This window comes from Toxotes jaculatrix, chromosome 3, assembly GCF_017976425.1.
Source record: "Toxotes jaculatrix isolate fToxJac2 chromosome 3, fToxJac2.pri, whole genome shotgun sequence".
Lineage (NCBI taxonomy): Eukaryota > Metazoa > Chordata > Actinopteri > Toxotidae > Toxotes > Toxotes jaculatrix.
This window is the reverse complement of record NC_054396.1, coordinates 26,896,236-26,916,402: the sequence shown is the minus strand read 5'-3', so window position 1 is coordinate 26,916,402 and position 20,167 is coordinate 26,896,236. Positions and strand designations below refer to the sequence as shown.

At 42.2% G+C, this 20,167-nt stretch overlaps 2 protein-coding genes across 13 annotated transcripts in view; both read right to left on the bottom strand.

Annotated features, from left to right (window-relative positions):
- LOC121179729 (filamin-B) overlaps nt 1-10,551 on the bottom strand; it is a 56,932-nt gene extending 46,381 nt beyond the window's left edge. For both annotated transcript variants that reach the window (XM_041034723.1, XM_041034724.1), the window contains exon 1: nt 10,157-10,551. In XM_041034723.1, coding sequence (XP_040890657.1) covers nt 10,157-10,448 — 292 coding nt within the window. In that variant the 5' untranslated portion in view covers nt 10,449-10,551. The remainder of the gene's footprint in view (nt 1-10,156) is intronic.
- A 4,219-nt stretch (nt 10,552-14,770) lies between these two features.
- slmapa (sarcolemma associated protein a) overlaps nt 14,771-20,167 on the bottom strand; it is a 49,340-nt gene continuing 43,943 nt past the window's right edge. For 6 of the 11 annotated variants that reach the window (XM_041033191.1, XM_041033194.1, XM_041033195.1 and 3 more), the window contains one exon: nt 14,771-16,071. In XM_041033191.1, coding sequence (XP_040889125.1) covers nt 15,976-16,071 — 96 coding nt within the window. In that variant the 3' untranslated portion in view covers nt 14,771-15,975. Of the gene's footprint in view, nt 16,072-19,500; nt 19,589-20,167 lie in introns of all 11 variants that reach the window. The other 5 variants (XM_041033193.1, XM_041033200.1, XM_041033199.1 and 2 more) reach the window with 3 other exon arrangements.

Below are 20,167 nucleotides of genomic sequence, written 5' to 3'. Positions count from 1 at the left end.
CTAATGACACCTAGGACATGAGCACCTGAGCCTGGGACACCTGAGCAGATGGGTGTGCTCAGTAGAGATGAACTGTACTGGAAGACATAACGGGTGACATATGGTTATGTTTATGTTCTTTTATATTTCATGTACCTGAGTTAAATTGATCTGATGTGAAGATAGTGAGGTTGAGTTTGTTTATTGGTTGTTGTTGTTGTTATGTGGGATAAATGTGGGTTGTTGTCATAGGTTGTGTTTTGTGTTGTTGTTTTGTTTTCCTGTCTTGTTGTGCTTTGTGGTTAGCACCGTGGGTCTTTGTTTTGTTGATGTGGGAAGTGTATATGATGCAGATTTCATTAACTGGGAAATCTAAAAGAATAAAGCGACTAATTCTTTGGCAACGAGATGAAAGTAAAAGCCTGTGGGCAGAAAGAAAAACTGGGGGAGAGGTTAACTATGACCTGCATTTAAGAAATAAATAAATGTGCCAAAAATGGACAAATTGATAAAAAAAAAAAAAAATCTACAACTTAAATCAGTGTTAGATTCTGGAGAATGTAGTATTTAGAGCCATGACACCAAACTGACGGCGGAGCAAACATTTTTCAGACGGGAAATTGAAATTAATAAAACTTTAACGACTGTTACACGACCTGGGACGATCTGCCATGTTTCCATGTTAATTAGCACTGAGGATATTGTTATAAGAAAATTTTGAAAAGGGAATAGAGAGCGAATAAAAAGGATTAACTTTCCAGCCCTATTCAGAAAGTTTGTTTTATGACCAGCAGGCTCACATCTACACTATAACCTGATTACTGCGAATAAACTAGTAATGTAATAATCTGAAGCTTTCACATGCTCCAAACTAACCCAAATTCCACAGTAACCTTGGGTTACAGGATCTCTCTGATAGTTTGGTTTCGCACGTGGGATTCTGCAGCAAACATCTCATCAGTCCAACCAAATACAAACAGGATGGAGGTAATTTGTTGGTGTTTTTCGCTCCGATAGTTTTATAGAGTGTCTCTGTTTTTTCAAGTGTGAGCTACAACCTGAAAGCAGTTTTCTTGTTCCCCCTAAAAATGTGACTTTGGTTCCAACACCACAAGTCACGCTTCTTTAATTCCTCCAAAACCAATGCTTCTTGGTGGAGAATCAAAACATGGAAGAAAAAAAAATTCAGCAGTTACCCAGGCCTGTTTATCAAGTCCGTACTGTTTCTAGGTTTGACCTGATTGCGAGTGACGTGAATTGTGATCTGGCTGCGATTATTGATCTGGGTGCTATTATTGATCCGGGCGCAAACACTAATCACCCTGACAGAAGCAGTAAACAGGGAGCCGAAGCTTGAGAATCTGGACTTTGAAACCACTTCATCTGGACACGCCGTGTTTAAGCTCCTCCACCAGCTGACACGGTCTGGTTGAACTGTGGCAACAACGTGTGCAGTGAAAACCAAAGAGGAGAGCAAAGGCCACAAACATGACAGCGGCTCAGAGAAGCAGACGGGTTACTGCAAGAGTAAAGGAGTTGAGTGTGTGAGTGTGTGAGAGTGTGTGTGTGTGAGTGTGTGAGTGAGTGTGTGTGTCTGTGTGTGTGTGTGTGTGTTAGCGAGAGAACAAAGCCAATGCAAACACTCCAGGCAGCTATGACTTATAGACATGGGAGATGCTTGCATGTAACAGCACATCAGCGTCTTCATGGCTCCAATTTCCAAAGGAAATGAAAATGATTCATGACCCTCACAGTGGTTTCGCACTCGTCTCTGCACTTCGCTTCAGTATTACTGTTCTGTTTATGTTTTTGCTTTAGTTCACTGGGAATCTCTTCCATCATTAGACTGATATATATATCATCATGAAGTTTTGTGCAGACATTCATGGTCACCAGAGGATGAATCCCGATGTCTTTTCCTGATCCCCTGACTTTTCCCCGCGCACCAACATGAGCTTCACGTTAACTGCGACAACACTTTGGTTTATGAGCAGACGTCTGCACAACCAATGACATTCCCATCAGCCTCAGCTGTGCTAATTAGCTATTGTTAAAACCCTAACATGCTACTGAACTAAGAAGCTGAACACAGCTAACATTATACCAGTTCAACATCAGCACGTTAGCATACTCAGCATGTTCAGCTCTTATGACTCATAAGTTGCCACAGCCAACCAAAGGCCAGCAGTGCCAACGTGAAGCCTTATCTGGGCCAGATCCGTCTGCGACGTGGGACAAAGGTCTGTGAGCCAACACTGGGCAGGGAGGTGGTTTTAGTGACCACAGTCAGAATTTCAGTTCACATGATGCCACCAATGACGCTCTGTCTTATCCGTTCTTAATACATGCATGGGGCTGCTGTACGGACGGCCTTTCTGAAGTCACACTGATCACATGATCTGAAACACTCCACAAAAAAGCTTGCGGTCAAACCAGTGTGGAAATAAAGCCGTTTTCACAGTAAGACTAAAATGATCTCATCTTTCCCACAGGACCTGAACGCGGCATGAGGCAGCTCTGGGTCACTGAAGTTATGTGACACTTCTCCTTCACAGATACTACACCCCCCCCCCCCTCCCCCCTCCCAGTCAACACCAGGCAATCCCCGACTATGTTTACTGAGGTTGCCATGACAACCAAGGTGGAATGTACCTCATCCCATGCTGACACTTCTCTCCCTGTGTGTGTGTGTGTGTGTGTGTGTGTGTGTGTGTGTGTGTGTGTGTGTGTTTTCAGTCCCTTCACTTTCGTCTTTCTCTTTGTCTCGATACCGATCGTTCTCGGTGATGACAGTCAAAAACAATGTTGCGAAATCAGTTTCCTCTGAATCTGGACCTAAATCTGGTTTCTGTGTCAGGTTCACTGTCCTCACACTGGAGACAGGGGTCTTCACAGGTCCACTCAGTTCTATGGAACCAAGACCGGACCTGGGGACCCCGAGTCAGACCGGGTACCAACTCTACCAGGTCTACAGCTGGATTAAAAAAAAAATAAAAAAAACACAAAAAACAAAAAAACAAAACCACCCCTGTTAGAGTTCAATGAGCCGAGTCCTGTTGTTTACACACAGCTCCAAGACAACGAGAGGCCGAAAGAGAAAGAGAGAGAGAAGGAGCAAAAGCGAGAGTGCCTGTGTGTGTGTTCAGTGTGTGTGTGTGTGTGTGTGTGTGTTCAGTGTGGTATCAGGTCCACGACAGCAGTAACCTGCCACTCAGTTAGTTAATGTGTCACAGAACGAGGGAGAACGAGAGGCAGCATGACATGAACGGTTTGGCTGAACACCGTTTCCCGCTCCTGAGCTCCCGGTGGTTCTGTACTCATGTTGTTAGCAGTAGGCAGCTACGCTTCAGAGACTCAAACAGTGTTTCTGTAAACAACTTTTAGCACATCCCCAGTCCGTTTTTTTCTGTTTCGTAAAGAGATTTACAAATTTGAGGGTTTTCAAGTTTTTTGTTGTTTTCTTTTTTCTTTTGGACATTTGTGCAGCGCGGATGTCGGCCTGTATCCTGTCCTCTGCCGCAGGAATAAGCAACCGGACAAAGAGTGTTTAGAACAACAGAGGCTCTGAGGTGGTGGACGTAGGCTGAATCACTACTGCATATTAAACTGTAACAGATATGTTTAAACACAAATGATTCGTTTTCAGGTTAAAACAGACTGAAGCTTCAATCACTTCAGCTGAAATCTGGGAAGGTTTTTTTTTTTTTAAGAGTCACTTCACACAATGAGCTCCAGTTATTCTTAAAAAAATACATCCTAAGGGCACTGATAAGTGTGTGTGTGTGTGTGTGTGTGTGTGTGTGTGTGTGTGTGTGTGTGTGTGTGTGTGTGTGTGTGTGTGTGTGTGTGTGTGTGTGTGTGTGTGTGGGGTGGGTGCTGAGGTCACAGTCTGATTCAGGTCTCAACTGAAAGCGACAGATCCCGTTGGGCCTGTTCTTAGTGTTTTCACCTGGATCGACACAGAGACAGACAGACACAGACAGACACAGACACAGACAGACAGACAGACAGATACAGACACACGTAGGATGTTGGACAGAACTACATGCAAGGACACAGCAGCAGGTAAATTAATTTCAGGCAGTTATAAACTGAGAAACTAAATTTAGGGGAAAAACCTCAGTTAAAAAGCTGCAGGTCGGCTCCGTGTTCGGCTCTTTCAGTAACGTTTTGTTGCGGTCACTTGCTGGGGTGAAAGCCTCACAGCTTGGTTCAGCAGATTGGCCTAATTTTCCACCAGCTCCTGAGGGAAATATCTGGCTCTTTAGCAGCTAAACGCTCCACCATGTTCACCAGCTGCTCTCTGACTGTGTCTGTCTGCTGTTTGGTGCTGAGCAGGTAGTGCAATGTGTAGTCTTTAGAGCTTCTCTAAAAGCCCAGCTGCAGCCAAAAAGACACTAAGCTGAGGACAGTGGACCATTTACAGCCACATATTTCCCTCAGGAGCTGGTGGAGACCAAAATCAGAACTAAAGAGAAAGAAAACACTGGACTTGTATTCGTCAGGTGGACACCAACACATCTCCAGGGGGAGGAGAACGCTGCTGTCTGCTGCTCTCATTGGCCAAAACGCATTTAAAGCCTGATGCCAGTGTACTGTTCGCACTTTGTTGTGCTGACCCCCAAAAACAAGTAAATGAATACCACCTGGCTCCCACTCTGATCATAATTAAGTGATTAATAAATGATCAAAATAATCTAAAAGCTCTGTTCTGATCGACTTATTGATTCACTGACAAATCGAGTCAAACCTACACAAACAGGCACAAATCCCTCCTCCCGCTTCAGCCATGATGCAACACACCTGCCTGCACAAGCAGAGGGCCAACACCCTTTTATACGATATTTGTACACGTACACACACACACACACAGTGCACAGTTACCTTCTTTTTACAGAGAAAATTCTGATTATTCGCTCAAAACATTAAACTTCTGCGATGCATTTAAGGACCATTCACTTAAAAGTCAGCTCCCATGTGAGAAAATACTTGAGAATAAAGCAGCGTGTGATCAAGGAGGTCGGGACGCCAGCAGTTAACAAAACACGTGGGTTAAATGTTGAGAACGACAACCTGAAGCTTCCCATCGTTATCCATCAAATCTCCCAGCTGACAGTGAAGGCAGCAGAGCATTGAGGAACAACCAGTCTGACGGAAATTCAGGGAACAGAAGAAGAGAGACCAGGAACTGAGAACATACAGACTGCTGAATAAATACGTCTCATTATAAAACATGAAACGCTTTAAAATGAAATTGGACACGTGCTGAAGATACTCCTCTGTCTACCACCCCCCCCCCACACACACACACACACGCACGCACACACACACGCACGCACACACACACACACACACACACAAAAGGAGACACTGAGTTACATCAGTTTGCCTGGTGACAGCAAACACCTCCTTCCCACGCTCCCTCCCTCTCCCTCCCTCTGGCTGCCTGGTGAACTCCTCCTGTCATGCAGGTGAGGTATCTGACAGACGAACGTTACCTGTGTGACCACACTGGATCCCGTCCCACATGTCCAGGCTACAACTTCACAGATTCTGACTCTCTGTGGGAAAGTGGGACTTTTTTTTTTTTTTTACCCTCACGAAAGAAGCTTTTAGTTTTTCTTTCTTTTCTCATGTTAGAAAATAAACACTGTGCTGTTCTGACATGAGCTGCTGCACTGATGAACTGAGCAGTTTACCAGGATATTACATGTAATGTACAACATTACTGCAACAGGCCTCATCAAATGAGTTAATATCACCTAAAGATTGTTTCCCTGAGAGAGACACACCCTTCAGACAAGTCTGTGGCTACAACAGCCAGACACACGAGGCTGTGATTCAAAAGGTAAACTACAATTAAACTCATCAGCTGATCGTGAACTGTTAAGAAAGTTATCTCCCAATCTGTACGAGCAATGGCCAACAAGATCAATGCGTTACCTGTGTGTGTGTGTGGGGATTTCCTCTGAGACATCAGAAAATGAAAGTATATAGACCCTGTGTAATATTACTGCACACAGGGTCTCTCTTGTGTCTGTTCGACACTCGGCACCGAGGTCCAGCTGCTGTGATGCTAATCAGTTATTTTTGTTTTGCGTTATCTGTTCACAGATAAACAAACACAGGTTCAGTAAAGCACTGTATGACCTGCCGTCAGTCACCACAATCTGTGAAAAAAACTATTTCACCAAAATATCCTGTTTTGTCTCAGAAACTGTCCAAAGCACCAAAGATGTTTATTACTTAGTTACTTAGTTACTTAGTTTATTACCAGTTTATTACTTAAATATGACAAAGAAAATCATAAAATCCTCACGACTGAGAAGCTGAAACCGTAGGATGATTTTCAGTTTTACAAGATTAATCAATCATGAAAACAGCTGATTAATTTACAGACGACTAATTCGTTTATTGTTTCAGCTCTAATAGATATCAACTACAAAATATCAACAAGTCTTCTAAACTAAACGCCAAATCATTTTCTTTAAAAATAACACGTTAGTGTTTGATGATGTGACTGAGAGGTTCATCTCTCATCTGCACCCGAAGCTCTGAAACATGACCAGCTCTGCCTCACTCTGTGTGTGTGTGTGTGTGTGTGTGTGTGTGTGTGTGTGTGTGTGTGTGTGTGTGTGTGTGTGTGTGTGTGCCTCAGTGTGTGTCCCACCCACCCGGTCATTTCCTCTCTTCTGTGGAAAATAAAACCTCCACAGTTTTACATCACTGAACACGGTCCGACCTCAGCTCAGCTCCCTCCCATCACCAAACACCGCGCAGCCTCAGGGACTCTGGACGGTTTCACACTCCAGCTGGTTAGATTGTTTTGTTTTTTTAACCTGACCCACAGTTTAACCAGTCTGAATTTCAGGTGAAGTCTGAGACTCTACCACAAATAGCCAGTACTTTCTATGAGCTCGGTTCAGCTGTGGAAACACACACACATTCAGACTTCCAGAGAACATTCAGGGTCCGTCCCAGGACCCACACAATACCCATGCTTGCGGTATTTGTGAGTGGTGAAGTGCCAGCTAATGTGACATATTTCCATTTACTGCCACGGCCAAGGGGCCGTTACAACCACAAGTTTGTGGAGGTTTATCAGAGCTCACTGGGACACGCTTGGTTAATGAGGACATCCTGTCACTCACACAAACATAAACACTGTAATCAACAAACAATATAACAGCATCAATCAGGAGCTGAGAGGAAAATTACAATTAATAAAGATATTAAATGGAGTTATCTAGAGGCAGGTAGATGCTTTATATAAAACAAGAGTTAACATTTTAAACACTGCTTTAAAGTGGTATTCGGAAAACTGTGCTTAAAGTGTGTGTTGGCCTTTGTTCCTGACGTGGGACTCTCTCGTCTCCTACCTGTAGTGCTCAAGACCGCATGCGTGGGTAACCGGGACAGACCCTCAGTGTCAGCTCATGTTTTTGGCCGACTCTGAACTACACGATTTTGAATCCGAGGGTGCGTCGGAGTGCGTACAGACCAACGCCAGCCGCACAGAGTGTGCCAGGAAACAAGAACCCTGAGCTCTGACGTACCCATCACTCCACAAACACACACACCTGGTCCCGTCCACAGGTCTAACCACAGATATGAGATGAGCTCACTAATAAAGGCCCGATGTTTCTTACAAAAACGACAGCGTGTGTCTTTATGTGTGTGTGTAGGTGTGAACTGCTCTGTCAGCTTGTTGACGGAGCAGCTGACGGAGCGCAGAGCTGCTGAGCTCTGCTCCTCCTGTACATTCAGCTCACCTCTCCAGCTGAGAGAGAGACGCTGTTTGAACTCCGATGGCGTCCGTCAGCAGCAACGAGGTGCCTGAATGTGTCTCTACAACAGAGCTACAACAGCACCACAAGAAATGACAACAAAGCAACGGGGATTGTGGGTAGAAAAGACGGCCACGATCGGATAGCTGATCTTTTGTTTGCTCTCAATTCTCAGGACAAAAAGTGAAGGAACAAGTTCAACTGTCCATATCAAACTTCTGTAAAGGCTGAAACTGTATTGTATTGTATTGTATTGTATTGACAAGTGTTCCTGTTATTTTGTCCACCCACTTCTTTTTTTTGTTTTAAATCAGTGAGGCAGACTGAATGACAGAAACAGCTGGGTGTTCCTAATAAACTGACTCCTGGGTGCACGGTGGTGTACATTGAACTTCTTCTTCATACTTCTTCTCCACACAACATTTCAGACCAGCAAAGGCGACAAAACATATGAGAAGAGATGAAAATCACTGTGTCGGACAGGTTCTCCACAGAAATTGCACAAACATTTTTCCTTATCAATTCATTCAGTGATCATTTTCTGAATTAAGCAATAACACAATGTCTGAAACTAATAATAATTTTTAAAAAAAGCAGCTCATCACTGTTTCCCAGCATGAAATAATTATGTCCTGGCCCCTTATTAGAAAAAAAAAAAAAAATCTGATCTGATTAATTCATTATCAAAATTGGTGCTGATTCATTTCCACTTAATTAATCAAAGCTCTAAATGAAATTAATTTAAGGGAATGAAAAATCTTACATTAACTGCTTTTTGGTCTTTGTTTTGGCCTGATGAGACTGAGGCAGATTACTTTGCTCTCCTTTGCTAAAACAATGAAAAATCTGGGTCTGTATAATGTGATTTGTATCACAAATATTCAGCACAATAACTTCAAAATGAAGATCTGTCAGCACTGCGGAGCCTGGGTGGGAGCCAAACGACATTAATTAAAATCAGATGTGGTAATTATGTCTGGGACACAACAACAAGCGGCTTGTTAAAAAGAAAACAGCTTTTATAAAGCAGAATAACCGAGCAGCAGATGGAGGCTGGTCGCCATCATCCTCATTCAGCTGACAAACCACATTAACAGCAGTTAGCTCTGACTCTGAGAATGTTTGGGGGGGGCGGGTGGGCTCAGGCTGAGGTAACTTCGCCTCTCCACGTAAAGCGGGGCTGATTAACACAGGTGTGTCCTCTCTCATTAAGACACACACCGCTGGTGTCATGTTGAGACGCTGAACCACAATGTGCCAAACTCCTTCCTCAGAAATCTATCACTTTAATTATGATCCCGACAGCATGACATAATGGATGAGTTCACTTTAAAGTTTTAGAGGTGATTTGGTTCCAAGTACAGAGCCGTTACTCCCATAAATGTTACACCAAACTTCATGATTTACATATAAAATTAAACATTTTCTAGGTAACACTGGTTTAATTTAGGACCATATGCATGCGGAATTGAAGGTGGGTATGTTTCAATTCTATAAATATTCTAAAGAAATGAGTTGCAATGACTGTAATATCGCAGATGGGCAAAGATACCTTAAATTGCAGGATTCTTAAACACAGTTTGGCAAGGCGTTCCTGTAACACCCATGTGCAGAATGTATGGGAGCCATCAGGAAAAAAAACCCGGACTAAAACGGGAACAAATCTCATAAAAATGTTAATTCAAGTAACTATTGTTTCTTCCACCTCGCTTGGACCTTTCACCAACAGGTTAATTTTGATTAACATTATGTTACACGCCGGGAAACTTCTACACAAATGAAAGGACAAACACACAAACTCAACTTTGGTCTCTAAAGTGCATACGCGCTACATTAGTCGCCGTTTTCACAAGCGACATAAGTCACTCTTAACTTTGACATAACATGACACACTCAACAGCGACAACTTCAGTTAAATATCAACTTTTAAAAGTGGTTTTCTCTTGACTCTCAGCGCCGCCTCTCACCTAGTTAAAACACATCCAGGTGGGCGGGCAGCAACGCTGTGAACGACTTACACAACCTCAGGTTTTATGGGAAATACTTGTTGCTTTGTGTCTTACATGTATGACGAATTTAAGAGTGTCTCCGGCTGATTAAGGAGACATAAGTTACAATAATGTAAGCTATATATACTCGAGTTTAAGAGCAATTAGACTTTAAATCGATAGGTTTTTAACTGCAGTTCGTAGATTCCATGAAATAAGCGTGTTAGGGCTGTAAACTGGGAAAACCAGGGAAAACTTAATTGGGAAAAGTAATATTAGTAACGCCATCACACTTGTCATGTGTGGACTCTTCATTAACGGGCAAACTAAGTTTGGGGAGGTTCGGTGTCTCGGAGCCTAAAATAAGCCTCCGGACGAATGAATGGACCCGCCGTCACTCACCTATGGAGACCAGCTTTATGTTCTCCTTGTCCAGAAACTCCAGAGCCACCGACACGTTTTCCAGCTTCATCTGCCTGAAGTTGGGCCTCGGGTGGTACTTTCTGTACATCTTCTTGTGGCTGAGGACCTCCAGCAGGGCGATGAGCCTCAGGCCGTCGCCCAGGTCCAGCTGCAGGTCCACGATCCGCTTGTTCACGCACTTCAGGTGCTCGTTGATCCAGCGGGTGAAGGTGTTCTGCTGGATCTTCTTCCACGGAGCGTCCTCCGCCAGGTCCTTCTCTGTGGCCGGCATCTTCAACGGCTCGTCCTGTTAATTATCTTTAACGCTTCTCGTTCGGATCTTGGTTAAATGTGACAGAAAGCGCGGCCTTGTGTTCCCGCGGTGTGTCCTCGGTGCAGGCTGAAGGTGGTTTAAAGTTTTTCTGAACCGCACTGAGACTGGCTGGCTGCTGAGGCGTTCAGGCGCTGCTCTGAAAACTCGGACTGTACAGGTTCTTCTTCCAGTCGAGGCTTGACGATGCCGAGGAGTGACTGGCGCTTTACCGCGCTTTACCGCCCCCTGGATGAAAATGCAGTTAATCCTTACCTTCTGTATTTATTACACCTTGTTAGGGAAACAGAAAAAGTCAAGAATTCATATACACAGAGACATAAAAAAGCCAGAAAGAGAGATTAACCTAGGTTAATTTTGAACAGAGGAAGAACTTTTTGAACATAAGGAAAACACAATTCGACACAGTGAATCAAAAATGCAGTATAAATCTCATATCAATTAATATCACTGATATCAACTTAGTCTCTTTTTCATGCAAAACAAATAATCTGGAATCTTGTATAATGTTTTTAACAACAAAGCTGTGAGGAAAAGGGTGAAAATCCAATACGTAGATATTTAAAATCAACGTTTTCAGATTTTGAAAATGATCTGAATATTTACTTTAAGTCTTCAGGAAAGTTAAAGTGTAAAAAAGAATGTGAAAAGATGGTTTGTTGTGTTTCATCAACAACTGCTGTTTTCTGTTTATTTGTTTTCTTGTGCTGTATTTATTTTATAATTTGCTTCTGCTTGGATTATTTCCTGTATATTTTATGCAGATACAATAAAATAATGATAATGAGGGAAAAGTAGCTTTTCAATTAGGTCAATAATCTATCAAAACTTTTCCAGTGAATTACAAATAATGTTTCATTTTGTTAGATAATTGTCTGACTCTGTTTGTTTCTTCAGTTTTAGCTTTCAGTAAATGATAATATTTGCACAATGTTTTTGTAATTGCATTCAAACAGCGAGGATCGTACTGTGGTTATAAATTTAATAATCTTATTTAATCATTTGAGTGTTTCTGCTTCACTGAAACTGAGCGCTTTGGTCGGAATTGTGGAAACAAATCTTTTAATTGCTATATTTCCGGTGTCCGTGAACGCAGCATCAGACTGGTATGAAACCCATCTCGTTGATCGTCTACGAGCAAAAACAAAAACCATGCTCCACCCGGTTCTTCTTTCTGGGGTCTGTGTCTCAAAACCAGCTCAGCTCTTTGCGTTATGTCTTGATTCAGTTCCAAATCATCAGAACCATGAGTGGAATAAACACGACATTAAAAAAATACCACCTGTGATCAATGATCTACAAAGTGATTCCACTAAACCACAAAAACGTCTCTATTACTCTTTACTTGTCAATTTATGATGACTCAGCTTTTCCAGTGATCTGATTGGTCAGAAGTTGATCCGTTTTGATGTGGTGCTTGTAATAACAATTATCAAAAAAAGAAAAAAGAAAAAAGAGAATTAGTTTAAAATGAACTTTAGATGCATGTCAGATACTATTTTTGCTCAGACCTTTCAGCTAAATCTCATGGCCTTCCTCCAAGGGTGGAGTTTGATCCTATCCTTGAAAAAGGAGCTTTAACTGAAAGGTGTGGGAGGTTTGAACAGACCTTGATGCTGTGAAGTTTTCTGTTCCTGGAAACAGTCAGAGTGATGCATCTTTCTGCCTGGACGTGTTCATTAGAAAGCAAATTCAGATCTAAAGTCAGTGAATCAGCAGCTCTGTGACTCTCTGCCTGGTGTATTGATCTGTTACGTTATTTCCTGTCAGTTTGGTCTGATGTCGTTTTCACCTTTGTCCTGACATGGATCCATAAACAGACTGATCTGATCAGCTCTGATACAGTCTGGGTTTTTTTTAAACTTGGGACGTTTGCAGTAAATTTCACTCTGATCACAGAAACATGAGGCTTTTACTACAACAGGACACCGAGTGAAAAACAATTTGAAAACATGATAAACTTTCATTTAAAATCATTTATAAGACAAACCTTTTTATGGGGCAATAAGTCAAAATCCAGACTTGAGGCCTGTGATTTTGGTCTCTACCAGCTCTGGAGGGAAATACCTGGTTCTTTAGCTCCGTAAAACCGATGTAGCTGCAGATTCAGGTGATAATTCTCTGCAGGTTCATCTCTATGAGGCTCGTTATATTGTTTTCACATTCTCATTTCTTATCAGTAACGTTGATTTGAGCCTCTTTAAGCTGAATTTTTCATTTTAAGTTATAATCTTTAATCACCATTAATATTTTTTTTCTTAGTTTTCTTGCGCTGTCTTTTTCTTCTCCGGGTGAAAATGTGTTTCCACTGACATCAGGAATTTCACTCTAGATAAAAGAGTCTTTGAGGATTTGAAAAATCTGTGCTGTCAAAAAACCTGCTGGTTTCCATAAAACAAAGGGAAACGGTCGTGTGACCGTGATGATTGATGTGATTTTGCTGTGAATCTCGACACCAGATGTAAAACACCTGAGGAACAACCTGATCACTGCTGCTGAACAACAGATCTACACAACCATTTCTTTCTGTTCTATAAATACTGCTGTGATGTTCCTGACAATTATCTTTTATTGGCGACAGATGTGAGTTTGTGTTGCCTTCAGACGGCTGGTCTAAAGCCTGTGAGAGGCTTTGCTTTCTTAAACAGCATCAGAAAACACTTCTATTCTCAGTTTTTCCTTGTTCTTCTTGTTTCTACTACTTGCTTTTAACATCGATCAAGAATAAACATTTTTAAAAAACATTTTTTTTTTCCTCTTTGGTTTTCTGATTGAATTCACCAGGGATCTGCCAAACGTAAATTCCTTCTACATGTTGCGACCGTCTCGTAAACATGACATCATGCTCCGGCTGGATGATTGATGCGTGTTTGTCGTGTGAAGACATTCAGCTACACACACACACACAGAGGCCCAGGCCTGTGTTTAATGGTGCAGTGTTTGTTTTACCTTTGTTTTAATCAGTGGTGGAAAGTAACTATTAGTCCTATTTTTAATAGAAAACCTTTCACCTAATCTTATTTGTCCACTTGAACTTGACGACTTTACTGCTGTGCGACGACAGTGGAAACATACGTCTGCAGATGGAGAGTCGTGACAGGAAATAGTGAGCAGTGATCATAGTTTCAACTCTCTACATGTTGCCTTTATTTCACAATAAAAGCAAAGTGAGTTTCAAGACAACATGAGCTGAAACTTTAACTGTATTATAACCAAATTATACGGATGAGAAATAAAACAAAGTAAGGCTGTGATGTGACACCATTTGTTTCAGGTGTTATTTCCGACAGACTGTGTGGAGTCCGCAGGGTTCGGCTCTCACTGTGAAGGTGAATGAAGATGCTGGAAGCTGCTTTGGTGGGTCAGCTTGCTACAACTTTAATCCAAACATCGCTCTGCATATTCAATACATCATCATCTTATCCTCTACATAGCTCCCTCTCATATCTCTAAACAATTTTAACAAAATAAGTCTAGTAGCACATCATTCAATAACATTTTATTTTACAATTCTCTCTGTACTGTAGTGTTTTTCTCTTTAAACATCAGGAATATTTGTTCGTTGTCTTTTCTTTTTTTTGTTTTGTTTTAAACACAGAGACAAGACAGAGTACACGAATGATAACAAACGCTGCTCAAGAGTCCAGAGTGTGAACCGACACACACACACACTTTCCCCTGTTCACCAACACACACACAAACAAACAAACACACACGGACACACACACCTTGAAATAATTTAATGTCTGCTAAAAACATCTCAGCAGAGGCCTGAAGAGTTAGAGTGCGTTTGGAGAGGAGGTGGAGGAGCAATCGTCCAACTGGTCTGATGCTGATATTTTAAAATTATACCGTCAATTTATCTTTTTTAGTTGGAGAGTTTGGTTTGAAAACTTAAAACTCTGGTCACTAATTAACATGAGGACAGTAAACATCCTGATGAGAATCCAGCTGTTTTTGAGCTGTCCTGTCATCAAGTGCTGGTGAGCTTGCTCTATGTGCTGCTGAAGGCCATGAGTAGTAGTTAAAAGCTCTGGAAAAAGCTGGTAAGACATTGTAGATAACCAGCGTACTGCCTCTCTCCACACACAACACAGACAGGCCTCTGACAGTCAAATAAACGTGTATGGGTTTGTGTGTGTGTGTGTTTATCAGAGAAAGTGTGTGTGTGCGTGCGTGTGGTAGTGTTTGCCCACACACATACACAAACTGTGGTGTTAGTTACATCAGAGGCACTTTGACCCCCTTTTCTGTGCCCCAAAAATTAAAAAAAAAAAACAAAAATAAATCAGATTTTTATTTTAATAATTTGGCTTCAAGTTTCAACCCCGACCCAACAAAACTCCCCCGAAAAGAAAAAAACAAAACACAGAGAAAACGCTGTGTTAGACATCCAACATGGCCGACTTAACCCGGAACAGAGCAGGACTTCCTGAAACCGCCTTTATGTGAACACTTCCCAGCAGACTCAGGTGCACGGTGAACTACAGGACTGACGGAGGTGACCTGATACTCTCTGTGCCCTGAGCACAACCCATGTGTTGTGGCTGTGGACTGTGGATTGTGATGCATTCACTGCCGATCGTAAATTGAATCGTCTCGTGTCAGAATTCAATTTGAGGTTCTCCAGTGCTAATCAGCTAACCAGAGAAAGTAAGGGGGCAGGAACAAATGGTGAACGACGCTAGTTAAGAATTGATTGTTTGATAAAACACTGCATAATTTTTTAACATGTAGACAGCTGCTGCTAACCCATTAGCTCCTGAAGTGTAAGCCTCTAACTCTGCCCTGTCCAACCTACTGTAACAGGAAATTCAAATATTATTTTAATCATTGTTCTTTGTGTTCTCAGTGTTGATGAAAGAGACCGATGAGACGCTGCCGCTCCGACTGTCCAAACAGTTAAACCGGTTCTGACAGATACAGGTAAACACTGGGCCCCAGCAGACTCTGGTGGCTAATGAAATTTATTCAGCGGTGTGCAGGTGCAGACCTGTCAGTTTCCTCTGATGAATGTGGAGCATGTTCGCCTGACTGCACTGATGCTGCTGGGAAGCGTTGCATTCACTTTCTCCGTCCTGCTCGTTTACGATGGGACGGGTGTGAACATCACCTCAGGCAGGTGTTTAACTTTTTTTTTTTTTTTTTTGTGGTGTGGAAGCTCGGCCTGCTGTGGGAACAATTTGTTAACCAGAAATCAGCAGAGAGACGAAAACCAAAAAGCCCCCACCACAGCTGAGAGAGAGCCGAGGATAAAAACAACAAAAGTCCCCGTCGCAGGAAAAAAACAAAACAGAACACAAAAACAAAATAAACCAAGAAGCATCTGAATCCTCTGTAGAAACCACAACCTTTATATTCCCTCTACAATTATGTACAATTAGACTTTATACAAGTAAAGCAGTGATGCTCTCCCGACAGAGCTCTGTGTGTGTGTGTGTGTGTGTGAGAGTATGTGTGTGTGTGCATATGTGTGTGTTTATGTGTCCTAGGTGGAGCTGCTCTTGGAGAGGTTGGGGTAGAGGACGGCTGCCGTCACGGCGACCATCACTGCGATGACCGGCATCCAGGGGCTCCAGCCACTCTGTCCGAGAGAGACGACAACGCACACAGGAAAACAGGGACAAAGAAGACTGAGTTAGTCTGATCGCCGCGTCCAAATCTTCTCACTTAAACTGGACCAAGACGGAAGCGAGGAAAGAGAGAATGAAGAGAAACAGGAGAAGATTAAGGAGAGGAGAAAGAGATAAAGAACAGATGAGCACAGGAAAGAAAGACAACAGAAATAATTTTTTTAAAAAGTCAAGAGTACAAAGCTGCTGAAGTCCCTAAAGATGATTGTTTTTTTCTTTTTAGTGCACAGAGGGGTTTTTTTGTCTGCTCTGCCACAGAACCTTTCAGTCTGGTTTGTTTAGGTCGGTCTGAAAGCTGTCAATCAAACCGTGGCGTGGACTGAACCAAACCAAAACCTCTTCAGGTGTGAGTGTGCACAGTCTGAGGCACTGAACCAGCCTTTCTAATTCTTCTGTAAAACATTCTCTGACAGATGATTTCATCAGCTGAACCTGTTCTTTAATATACACAGCAGATGATTCCTGTTGTTTCATTATACAACAAAAGTTTATTAACCAGGTTCTTGCCATTTTGAGGCGGCTGTGCACATCAAATATAAGCTAAGCTGTGTGGTAGAGAAGCGTATGGATTTATGGTAAATTGTCTTGTTCCCACAACTCACGCACAAAATAAATAACTGAATAAACACTGAAAAACAGAAAAAACTGAATAAATAATATTGTCTTTTGGGACTTCAGGAGACGTAGAGGAAACAACTAAATAAAAACAAAACAGAAGTTAAAAAAAACAAAAAAAAAACAACAGGTAGAAGCAGCAAAGTAAACAAGGCTGAGGAGGTTACCTGAGTAGAAAAACAGGAAAGTTACAGACCAGTTTTCCTTCACAGCAAACCACTGGAAACACTGGTCAGACATTATGGAATAAACAGAACAGCAGCAAACAACACAGAACGAACGTGATGGACAGAATGATGAATGTTTTAAGATGAACAGAAAAGTATCAACAGCTGGAGACTAAGAAAAACTACTACAACGAGTCCCCAAAAGAAAAAAAGAAAAAAGACTTAAAAAAGATGGATGAGAGTCGTTGTAAACAGAACACCAAACCTGAGCAGGTAAAGTTAGGATTAAGCAGCAGACTGGATGCAAGAAATGGAAGGAAAATTCAAAATTATAATAATAAATTAACCACAAACGATGTTACAAGCCTGAAGAAAAGGATGCATAAAAAGAAATATATATAAAAATCAAAATAAAAATAAAGCACCAACACCCTGAAAGTAAGCAAAAGTTATGAAGACACAGTGAATGAATGAGGCAGGACGGAGGAGAGTGTTAGTATCTCACTTGTACTGAGAGGTGGTCAGACTGACCGTTTAAAGGGATACCTTTATCTTCAGAATATGTTTCAGAGGAAACAGAACAACTGTACTACACGTAAAATCTCCGTAAAACATCTCTAACTTCACTGAACCACCTCTCGCTTAATAATTAAAACTAACCACAGAGAGTAAGAGGTCTACAGAGAGGCCTGACTGGCTAAACTCAGGGCCAGCTTGTTTAAGTGCAGTGATATTCCATATTTTTTTAATTTATTGTCAACAGATTCCGTGTACAGATCCAAACTAATAATGACTGAACATGTCTGTGTGTCCACAGTCTGACAAATCTTATTCCACTGTGGCTCCATCGCTGTAAAAGAATCAGTGAAAAACACATCAAACTGCTGCACTGGGTGACATGGTCCTTCATTACCCTGAACACACACACACACACACACGCACGCACGCACGCACGCACGCACGCACGCACGCACGCACGCACGCACGCACGCACACACACACACACACACCGTCCTGCTGATGAAAACACTCTCCAACAAACCCACCATTTACTTTTGTTTGAGTGATGTTAAAACTACAGTTAGCAGGAAACTACTCAGTCTTTATTTTCTTTTTTTTAAAAGCCGGTGTCAGTGTTTTGGCTTTTTCATGGAATTTGTTGACAATAAGAAAAATAAATGATCATATCAGTCGTATACTTTGGGTTCGGTCTGCACAGATTACTTTCTCTGACTGCAGCAAAGATCTCACACTGCTCACATTTATCCACCAAAATGAGTCTTTGCACAAAAACTAAAGTTTCAGTCATTTTAAGAAACAAAACAACAACTGCTTAAAGATTCTGTTGGGACAGATCTCTCCCTGAAACTTTCCAGCTCAGCCAGTCACAGGCAGTCAGCGCCTGTTACCCGATATCTGGCAGAAACCATTATATAAACAGTATAATGTTAACAAAGCCAGAGAGCTTTTCTTGTGGGAGCCTGAGGACTGATGTTTCCTTGAGGATGAAAAATGGCAGCAGGCCCTGAGGAGACTGAGGTATCCCTTTAAACGGAGGGTCTCTGGTCGGTGGGAGCCCGTCCCTTTAAAGAGCGCATTTCAGTGTTAGCTGCAGGAGAGCGGAAGCACAGGGAGTATGACTGACGAGCAGGCAGACCGACCGAGCGGTGGACAAATGGACAGACGGCCATGCTTTCGTTAGAGCCGCTTAAACCAGAAGACAAAGACAAACCACCGTGATGATGAAGATGATGCTCGGTCTTAGAGGGAAGTGTAGCTGGTGAGGAGAGAGTCCTGCTGATCAGAATTCAGGGTTCAACTCTAACAGCCTTTATTTAACAGGAGACTACACCATGATGTACCAAACCCACCTGGCCCCTGACCGATCCTCTCTCCTAATGTGGTAATGTTATTGTGAAGGATTAAAACTAAGACAGTAATTTACTACCGCACATGTGCAACAGCTGTTCTTCCTGGGGTCTAGAAAGAAACAAAGGATTTGGTGTAAAATAAATAAATAAAAATTCCGGCGTTAGAAGAATTATTTTGGTACTGGCACTGAAACTAGTAAATAAATCATCGTGTTCTTCGGCAACAAACAGGGCCTCCAAACATGCTCCTAATACACCGTCAATGTTTTGAAACTAAACTGTGACTTATCTTCGGAAGAATTTCTAGAACTTGCCTACTTAATGTCATGTTGATAAATCAGTCTTAAAAAAACAAAAGCAAAAAAACAAAACCAAACATAAATCACCTACTACCCTTTTTACAGGAGCCTTGAAGGTCGGTGGGTCATGTCCATGGTTTGTGTTTGGCAAAAAAATAAAAAAATAAAAATAATTGCCTGAGAAAAACCTGTGTTGAGCCAAAATATTGCTCATTAAACTCAACTGATTCCAGGGTGCGGGTACCTCCTCTACTGTCGTCTAAAGTTTTGAAATATCCCACTAAAACAAATGACCCTGAATTCATCACAGAGCAGGACAATGTTTTCACCCCAGTCAGCTTTCCTTCCACAGATGATGAACAGATGATGAACAGATGGAGGCAGCGGAGACAGATAGAGAGACAGACTGATGTCATGTCGGTGTGTACCTTTCTACCACAACTGGCCGAAACACCAGTAGAGCAGAGCCAGGACAAGGCCCATGAATATGGCTTGGACAGGCTGCAATATGGATGGCTAGAGGGAGGGAGGGGAGAGGAGAGGAGAGGGATAAGAAGAAATCAGCCGGCAAATCAACCAAAACCAACATGGAGGATGGAGCAGCTACAGCGAGGGGGGAGGGAGGGGGAGACAGAGAGAGAGAGAGAGACAGAAGGAGAAAGAGAGAGAGAGAGAGAGACGGGGGGGGTTGAAGACATGTTTGCATCTAGTCAGCCTTTTCTACAAAGCAACACCGCCGTTTCTACACATTTAAACAGCCACATTCACAAAAAAAAAACAGAAAGAGAACAGCCATCCGCCACCAGGCTCTTTCAAACAGCAAACACTTTCCGTTGGATTCCAGCTCATTAACTTTCTGCACCAGGACGTCTCGTTAGCACTCAGACCCTGATCTCCTACAGCTGCTGACTGACAGTGCTAACAGTCCACTGGCTTTTAAGGGCCAGTGTGACATTTCAGGAATCTGTTCTGATCTTTAATAATAATAATAATGATAATAAATTGTAGCACAGCTTGGGTTGGGTTCCAATAGCAGGTTCTGTTTTGGATCTGGTTCAAAGTTACACTACAAGCATCAGAAAAAAAAGTCCTTTG